Source organism: Camelus bactrianus, chromosome 32 (genome assembly GCF_048773025.1).
Source record: "Camelus bactrianus isolate YW-2024 breed Bactrian camel chromosome 32, ASM4877302v1, whole genome shotgun sequence".
Taxonomy (NCBI): Eukaryota; Metazoa; Chordata; class Mammalia; order Artiodactyla; family Camelidae; genus Camelus; species Camelus bactrianus.
Window position 1 is genome coordinate 5,233,290 of NC_133570.1, and position 9,567 is coordinate 5,242,856.

Genomic DNA, 9,567 nt, shown 5'->3' on the forward strand with positions numbered 1-9,567 from the left:
GCTGCCTCTACACCTGTAGATGAAGACCAGGTTAAGGACACACTTGGAAGTGCAGGAATAACCCTGTGATGGACCTGTAATCGTCCCCACCAGAGACGTCAGTGCGACTTCCCTGCCGACGCCTTCAGGAGGAAATACGCATCCATCAACAAAATCACCATCTCTAACAGCACAAGGAGCCTGAGCAACACGGGGCAGAGAGCCAGGTGCTCCTGAGAGTCCCCAGTTAGCCGTGATGCTTTCACTCAGGACAACCTGTACTGCCTTCCCTACTTAGGTTAAAAACTAGATCCATGAAACTGAGAGAACCAGCCAAAGTTAACTTAGTTTCTTTAGTTTACATTTTCAATTCTATGAGGCATCCTTTTCCTTAGGATAAAAATCACAACAGCAGATAAAGTCATTACCAGATATGGTATTTTGGAGAAGTGTCACTAGTTATTCTATTAGAAGGAAAGAAAGGGGGGAGGGAGGAAGGGAGAGGGACAGAGAGGACAGAAGGAGGGAAGGGGAAAGGGAGGGAGGGAGGAAGAAAAGAGAGGATGTTTCACCAACAGGATAGCAAAGGAGGCACTGGGCTTAAGAAGTTTCTGGAAATGCGTGTAAATTTTTTTAACCTAATTATACCTGAATTTACTTGAGAATTCATTTTCTTTTTGAGTCTGCATTCTTTTTGCAATAGTTTAAGTTACAGGAAGTCCTGGACATGTCTCACGCGAGTCACTCCTGCCCTGCCTTGGAAAACTCACCCTGAATATCCGACCTGTCAAATGACTCATGTATGTTGCAAAGATGGGACTATGACGTCACTCTGCCCTACATGACCCGCACAGCCAGAACCTCAAACAATATGTGAAGGACTAGATTTCAGACGACTAAAAGGGTTTTGAGCTTAAAAATCCCCAATTAAAAAATACAAAAGCCACAATAATTACCCACAATTAGAAATCTTTCCAAAAGCCATCTTCTCTCCCCTCCTCAACTCTCTCATCCCCAGGTTTTTCTGTTCATCCTTCAAAAACCAAATTTGGTACTTCAGACAATTACTGGGATCATTCCCTTCTCTCTACGTCAGTCAGAACTTCAAGATTTGAATTAATAAAGACTATTTCACCTTACGCTGAGATGTCAAAGGTTTTACAGACAAAGGAGGTAGCCTTGAGCTACTGAGTTTTTTAATGTTTAACCGTCAGAGAACAGTGATCCAACACCTTTGAAAGGAAGCCCTGAGAAAAAGGAGATTATCAGCCACCTGTCTGCCATTTCCTACCTCCCGTGTCCCCTGATAGCATTTTAAGTAATACATTAATAGGTATACAATGTTTTTACATTACAATAAACTATAAGAGGTTGGTTAAATAAACTACACCACATTAAATACCAACAAAATACTATGCAGCCATTAAAAACAATGATGGATCAACCTGTTTACTGACATGAAAAGATGCTACAGTAAGTATCATTAAGTCAGAAACAAAGCTAATAAAACAACCTGACCATTTTGTATGTAAACCCTTACTTTTACAGACGAATAGTAAAATGTGTTGGAAAAACAACATAAACCCACACAGCAGTGATCACCTGAATGGGGAGAACATGGATGGCTCCTTTTTTCCTTTCTGTGTGTTTAGGTTTTCTAATTTTACTAAAGTGAACAACGTTTGTTTATATAAAAGTAGCTATTTAAGTTATTAAAAATAAACTTACCCAATATTCGCTCTAGTTCTTCACACCTCTTCACCTCACCAACAAATTTTCTTTGGAAAGAACTCACATTCTGGTTGAGCTGAGAAAAAGATGAAAACTTTGCTTTGAAGAATTTTCTAAAATTTAAAAGTCGGTTCTATTTTTAAAGTGAAATATTACCGTCAAGGGTTTGGGCGGAAAACACATCCTCATATACTAAGTACTGAATGGGAGTGTGAACTGACAACACAGCTTTTCTGGAAAGCTATTTGGCAACTGTTATAAAAAAAAAAAAAAAAACTGAAAAACATCCTCTGGCCCAGAAACAGCCCGTGAAGAAACTTAACCTAAGGAAAAGCTAACGGATATGGACAAAAATTCATTTAGAATAGCATCATCCTCAGGGATAGAGAAAAAATGATTAACAATAGAAAGCTGGTTAAAGAAAACCTGGAACACTATGCAGCAGCAAAAAGGAACTATGGACACCCAACACCATGGAGGACGTTCAGAATTATACAGAAATACACACGTATGCACATTTTGAAATATAATTAGAAAAATAATATCTGATTGGTCAATATGAACCAGAAAGGTCAAGTGTTTGTTTCTAGGTAACAGGATCAAGGAAGTTCTTATCTTTTGTTTTCCAAATTTTCCACAATGGACAAGAATTTTATCCTGACTCCATCCAGAAAACAGAACTAGAAACAGCTGAGCACAAAACTGCTTGGGCAGCCTAAGGATGTCTACCCTGAAGGCCCAGTGCTCGTTCAGTTTTCCAAATTTTTGTAAAGAATTAACCAGAAGATAAAAATTTGAATTTCGCTTCTGTTTGTGGCACTTGGATTCATTTCTGGAAGTCCTAAGCAGTAACCACTTTCAAGTTCCTAATGATTCAGACACAGTCTCTCTATAGACTAAGAATGTGATGAGGAAGCCACACACCAAAAGCCGTCTATAAATGACACAACTTCTCGGTTTCAATTTTTTTTTTCAACATCAAACACTAGTTAACTCAATTTGGACACTATGGTTCCACAAAGAGTAGAATCTTCATGAAGAGGCAAATTTCTGTGGCAATGACCCAAACATGATTGGATCTGACATACACCACCATCACCATCTTACAGTTTTGTCTTTCTCTGTTGCGTGGTTTCTTTTATTAAGTTTTGTTTCTGTTTTCTTTTTAGGGGGGCAACACTGCCCTAATTTCAGGCTAATGAAGTGTATTTTATTTTATTTCATTTTTAATTTTTTTTAGTGAAGGTACTGGGGATTGAACCCAGAACCTCGCACATGCTAAGCATGCAATCTACCACTGAGCTATACCCTGCCCTCTGAAGCACATTTTAATGTAGATTCATTTTAAGACTAACATTTAGCCTGGAAAAACCGGCAGAGGATGCCTGGTGCCGTAGTACCCACACCAGTGATCTTCCCACTCCAGCAGCTAATGGACTAAATGTGAAACACCGTTCTTAGACTGCAGACCCTTACAACAGTTTCCCTTCAGTGAGTCCTACAGTGAGCTGAATAACCTTTCTTTTCCAGGTCTTCTCTTTGGCTATCACTACAGGAAACCCTTGCCCTACCTCCTTTCCCTTAGAAGAATTACTAAAAGGGAAGGGGGAAACTGTCCAGCCCGTGCAGGCCAGAAAAGACTGACGTCAGTGATCCTATCTGGTGAGCGCCAAGTCAGGAAGGAGCTCCAGAAAAGAGCAGAAAAAGTCCAGTGTGATGCAGCCTTCTGCACTAGAACGCGTGCTGCTTGACAGTCACCCCAAAGACAGAAACAGAGACAGAGAAGACAGACAGACAGACCCACACAAACACACACACAAGCTCTGAAAACCTAACACCACAAAGGAAGAGTTCATTTAGCATTTTAGTTCTTTCTTCTGGAAAAAAAAGATGAACTGCATCTTCTTTTTCTTTCCTCGATTTGAGGTTCAAAAGAATCCCAAGTACCCTCTACCACCTAATGTCATGCTCTCGGTGAAACGTGAATCTTTGCAGTAATTAAGTAATTTGTTCAAACCTTTAAAATGTAAGCTGGATTTAGGTCTCTCGGCCTGAGTAGTAACAGGATGGGAGAAATCCACCTGTTATCAAGAAGGGAGCCTGTTTTTCTCTCAACCGTTTGCTGAATCTTTCGGGGACGAAGCACAGCTCAACACAGCACCAGCCAGGAAAATGGGCACTACGTGCGGAAGCCCAAGTGGCTCCAGGAACCAGGAAGAGCTGGGCCTTCCCTGCAGCCTCGCCTGTCACGCAGGAGTTTCTCTCTGACCTTGCAATTGCCTTGTGGAGCCAACCCAAGGATCAATAATATCAGATCTTGCGTAAGGGTGTACCCTCTTAAAATTATGGGGCCCTCAGAAAGAGGAAGGGAAACCACCAAGGGTGGAAAGTTGTGGCCCAGGAAATAAAATGTTCACTCAAGTGACTTCCAGTTCAAACAGCAAGTATTAGGTATTAGGTCCCACTTCATAATCTCTCTTTCACACCGTTCATTCCTTTCACGGCACTTATCACAGTTCATAATCAGAGTTTGTTTCCCTCTCCTCCTAGACTGTCAGCAACAAGAACACAAGGACCTTGTCCACTCTGCTCACCCCTGAGTCCCCAGCACCAAAAACAGGGTCTGCAACAGAGCAAGCAATAAAAGCTTGTTCACTCATTCAACAAACGCCAATTAATGCCCACAAAGAGAGGAACTGTGCCAAGGAATCAGGAGCAAAGGAGGCAGGAAAGGCCCTTACCCCAGGGGGTTGACAGTTCATGGTGGAGACAAACAGTAAACAAGTAACCAGATACATAAACAAGAGTTTACTACTACGCGCTGGGGAGACAGCTCCCACTCATCGAATTCTGACCGGGCTCCTACTTCTTACTAGGCAGTGGTACGTACATCACCGGGTATCAGTGAACAAAAACGACAGAAATCTCGCCCCTCAAGAGCTTCTACCAAGTTCATTCCCACTTCAGGCTCCCCGCTCTTCCTATTCCCTCCACCTGGGATCCTGTTCCCCCAGACCTTCCCAGGGTCAGCTCCTTCCCTTTCAGATCTCAGTCCAAAGACACCTCCTCAGAGAGGCCTCCCTGACCACCCCAACCTAAGTCACCATTTCACCACCCCATTTTATTTTCTCTTTAGCAAACATACTCCTGTTTAAGTATTCAGTTGCTTAAGATTTCTCTTCTGCCACCCCCGTAAGCTGCAGAAGAGCTCCAAAAGGCCTTATCAGATTTGTTCTCCCGCTTAGCCCGGCGCCTGGCAGAGGGTCGGTGCCCCGAAGCACCAGGCGGCACCACCCGAGCTGATGAGGACGCGGAGCGTTCCTAACTAACCCGTCCGGGGCAGCCGCGGACCAGTTATCCGGCGACCCTGGGCTCGGGCCCCGCTCTGCGGAAGCTCTGGCCGGAAAGTGGGCCTCAGCTTCCCCGTCTGGGAAATGGGGGCGGCGGCGCGCCCCTGCCCAGGAGCCCGCGGAAAAGAGGCCCAAGCGAAAGGCGCGATGCGGCCGCTTGGCGGGCAGCTGCGGCCCGCGTCTCCCGGGCGACACTCACGTCTCGGAACTGGACCAGGCCCTTCTCGCCCAGCGCGCTGAGGCACTCGTAGGCCGTGCCCGACTGCAGGAAGAGCTGCGCCAGGCACATGGTCTCGCTCCGGAACAGGGACCCCATGGCGGGCCGATCCGCGCCCCCGCGGGTCCCGACGGGCGGCGGCGGCGGCTCCGGGCCGCGCGGACCCGCGCTCAGCCGGGGCGGGCCGCGGCTCGGGTTCCTCCTGCGGCCTGGCCGCGGCCCCGCACCATGGGGCTCCGGACTGCACCAGTCACCCCGCGTCCTGCCACCGCGGCCGCTGCTCCAACCGCCACCACAGCCGCCCGCGAGGCCCCGCCCCCCAGCTACAGCCGGTTCCGGTTCCGCCCCCCTGCGTGCGCCCGCCCCCCCCCCCGCCTCCGCCGGCCAACCAATGGCGCCCGGAGTTGCTGGCGGCGGCGGCGGTGACGGGGCCAACCAGTGCGAACCCGGCGAGAAGGCCGAGGCGCGTGGCGTTCAGTCGGACCCCGACGGAAAGCAGCCCCTCGCTCGGCTGTTCAGAGCTTTTTAAAAGGAGTTAATTTGAGTTTACGTGCCATAAAGTTCACCCGACTAGAGTATACAATTCTGTGATTTTTAGTAAAGTTACAGAGTTGTGCAGCCATCGTCACGATCAATTTCAGAACATTTCCATCAATCCCAGGATTCCTGCTCAGCTGCAGTCGATGCCCTTCCCAGCCCGAAGCTCCCGGCTACCACTGAACAACTTTGTCGCTACAGATCTGCCTGCTAGGACGTTTCGTCTATCAACGGAATTACACCCGGTGTGGTGCCTGCGGCTGGCTCCTGCCGCTGACTTTTCTCTCGGGTCCTGGCCCCTGTGCGCCCAGAAAGCAGGGTCGGATGCCCGGCGCTGGAATCCAGCCGGCTGCGCTTGCCTTCTACGGCCCTGCACACAGCAGCCACAGTGATCTCTGAGAGGACGAAAATCGACGTGAGCCTACTTTAAATCCTCTGACTTCTCCCACTGCGTTCCCAATAAAATCCAGACTTCTTACCACGGCCAGCAAGACCCCACGGGGTCTGGCCTCTACCTTCCCCAAGCCCTCGTCTGCGCCCACCTGTCCTGCGTTTGCTTCCCCGCACCTGCCTTCTTTCTCTTTCCAGGTCGGTGCACTCGAACTTGCTGAACCTTCCCGGCCCTCTGCCTAAAACAACCTTCTCCTAGATCTTCTCAAAATTAACTCAAAAGTCCCTGCCTCTGAGGGACATCTGACCCCTAGCGAAAGTAGCCTTACCACCCCACCCGACTCCTGTTTTATCTTCATAGCGCCTCCCACTGTCTGAAATTGTCTTGTCTTTGTTTACTGCCAGTTTCCCTCCACTAGAATGAAAGCTCTGTGGACCCACCAAAAAAAAAAAGTTACCTGTCATTTGGGCAAACAAAGGATGTTGCAGCCATTAAGCCCCAACAGTTTGCCCTGAGGGGAATTCAGGATGAAGAAAAAACAGAATTTTTTCTAGTTAAGATGCATATCAAAGGAATAACTTCCATCTTCCCACACACAGGAAAGCACTATCACCATTAACTTGTGATGCCAGTTTTTTGTGATTAGAAGTAATCCATCAAGCCATCACCACTATCCCCCACCCCGCCCCAAAGGGTGAGCCGGAGGGAACTCAGGATGGAGACCTGCAGGCTGCCCGCTGGCCATCAGCCACTGCAGCTGCCCCCAGCAGTGCCCCCTGAGGGTACTCAGGATGGGAAAGCACAGGACACTGGCCCTGGAGAGCCAAGGTGCAGATCACAGGGATGATTTCAATGAGCCCAGACTCTTGCATCTTCCCCATACATACCAAAGTGCTAAATTTATTAACTTGAGATATGTGGTTTTCTTTCATTAACAGTAATCTTTTCATGTTCCAGCTACCCGATCTTTGTTGCAAAAACTCCTGTATATCCTGGCTCCTCCCCTACCTCTTCGGAACAGTCCCTCAGAGTGATCTGAGAGGCTGCCTCCGGGACTTGAAGTCCTCAGAAAGTCCACCAAATAAAACATAGATCTCAACTTTTAGGTTGTGCGTTTTTTTCAGTCCACAGTTGTGTGTGCTGTTTTCAGTTAACAGCTCCACGGGACAAGGGACACTGTCTTGGTGTCTCCAAGGCCCAGTGCATAGTGGCCACTCAATAAACATTTGTCAAATGCATATACTGTTACGGAAATGACAGGCCAGCCAAGACACAAGCACCACTCGGAGGGTTGGAGTACTCAGATTTATCATGCCGGCGGGCTCAGAGGGGCTTCTGCTCCGAAGCTCTGAGCACCTCCAAGACTTGCGCATGGGGTTTTATAGGGTTAATTACAAGCTTGGGGCTATTAGCCAATAAGGCTCGAACAGCAAAACCAAGGAATCAGTACACTGGAGCTTATCTGTTAGGAACAGATCACATTACTGACACTTGTTGAGCTTGGATTTACGAGTTAGCTTGTTAGCCCAGTAAACTGACACTAAACTTCAGAGGTATGAGTTAGCCCAGCAGAACTTAGATTCAGTAAACTATCACTTACTACACTTAGATTTATGAGTTATCTTGTTAGCCCAGCCTGGCTTTTTCTTCACAATACAAGTGCAGAAACTCAGAAAAGTTCAAACCATATTGTGTGCCCCTCCCATCCCATTCTACTGCCAAAGTGAGTTTTCCCTTCTTAAGTACAGCAATCATCCTAACGAAGCCCTCAGAATCAGGCTGAATTCCTTGTCATTTGGAAATTTCAAATGAACTTTCCAGAGCTAGTTATACTAACTGCTATAAAAAGAATTTCTGAATCTACTACAATTAATCAGTCAGTCGGGTATTTCCTTCCTTTGACAAAAGACAATTTTCGACTCCTGTAGGGTGTAATCACTTCAGCCCCCAAGACCCAAAGAAGAAGAAAAGCCGAGGGGGAAGAAATTCAGCGTAATACCAACAGTGGTCCTTGAGGGGGAGTTTCCTCTGTCATTCGCTACATGTTTAATACGAATTAGGAGAAATTAGGACTAGATCTATAGATTTAGAGTGCAAGAAAGATCTGAAACTCCCCTGGGCGGGAACACAACACATTGCACGTAGCACCAGGACTTCAGGAGGCACTGGGAAGTCAAACGAAAAGTGTGAGAAGGAACCCTTTTAAAATTCACTTTATCCATGGTGCACAAAGCCCATCTGATACAAAGACTAAATCTATCTGGTCCACAGAGAAGCCTCCCCGGAGGGCTACGTGGCCGCTCCAGGGCTTTGGTTGAAGACATCTGTTCTCCCCCAATATCCTCCAATGCACCATGCACCGTGCTCTCTGTCCCCTTATAAGGGGCCCCAGGAGGAATTTCTCTCAAGCCTTAACTAGGAAAACCTGTCCTTTATTGAAAGCCAACCTATTTTTAACCCGTGGACCCCATGATTCCTGTAGCTAATCATATTTGTTTGTTTTGTTTTGGTTTTTTCCTAAACTGAAGGCTAAATGAGGGACCAGCCTTTGCTAAGTGCAAGGTTTTGGGCATGCTTTCCTGGGCTTCCATTCACTCCTGGTTTTATTTTACTTACCTCCTATATTATTTCCTTCCCCTAGCCCTCACATCTTTCCTCATACTTTTTTTTTGTAATTTTGTACGGTATACACTATCTTATACACTGTACTAAAAAATGCACAACCTAAAAGCTGAGAGTTAGCTTTAATCGGTGGACTTTCTGATGACTTGAGCTGGGTGGTGGCCTCTCAGATTGCTCTAAGAGGCTGCTCCAAAGGGGCAGAGGAGGAGCCAGGATACACGAGTTTTGTAACAAAGAACAGGGAGTCACAACATCAAAAGATTACTGTTAATTAAAGAAAACCAGATATTCCAAGCTTGGAAATTTAGCACTTCTCTGTGTATGGGAAGATGCAAAGGTCTGGGCCCACTGAAATCACTCCTCTGATCTGCACCTTGGTAATCAGGGCCCGTGTCCTGTGCTTTTCCATCCTGAGTCCCCTCACCTCTGAGGGGCGGTGGCAGAGGGCTTGGCGGCAGCAGGCAGCCTGCTGGTCTCCATCCTGAGTTCCCCGTGGTTCACTGTCGAGGGTAGTGGTAGTGGCTGATGACTGATGCCCACAGCATCCTATGTTTACTGACAAGGCAGGCAATACCTTTCATTCACTACACTTTTTAAGGCTTTCATGCATTTTTAATCCTTTCTTTGGAATAGCGGAAATTCATTAATTCAACAGAAATATATTTTTTAAAAAATCAAAAGAGTGACTATCTATCATGTGAATCCCATTTGGACCAAAACTCCTATGGCTTTAATAATTT

General features: G+C 46.7%; 1 protein-coding gene and 1 long non-coding RNA gene across 5 annotated transcripts in view; one reads left to right on the plus strand and one right to left on the minus strand.

Annotated features, from left to right (window-relative positions):
* The window catches only part of ATP6V0A2 (ATPase H+ transporting V0 subunit a2), a 29,153-nt gene extending 23,562 nt beyond the window's left edge, over positions 1-5,591 (minus strand). For 3 of the 4 annotated variants that reach the window (XM_074355925.1, XM_074355924.1, XM_074355926.1), the window contains exons 1-2: positions 5,260-5,591; positions 1,708-1,786 (exon numbers count right to left, since the gene is read on the minus strand). In XM_074355925.1, coding sequence (XP_074212026.1) covers positions 1,708-1,786; positions 5,260-5,376 — 196 coding nt within the window. In that variant the 5' untranslated portion in view covers positions 5,377-5,591. The remainder of the gene's footprint in view (positions 1-1,707; positions 1,787-5,259) is intronic. The other variant, XM_074355927.1, reaches the window with a different exon arrangement.
* Positions 5,592-5,728: 137 nt separating this feature from the next.
* Positions 5,729-7,304, plus strand: LOC141575749 (uncharacterized). The gene is made up of 2 exons (XR_012503532.1): positions 5,729-6,402; positions 7,163-7,304. It is a non-coding gene; the product is annotated as an uncharacterized LOC141575749 (long non-coding RNA).
* Positions 7,305-9,567: the final 2,263 nt, after the last annotated feature.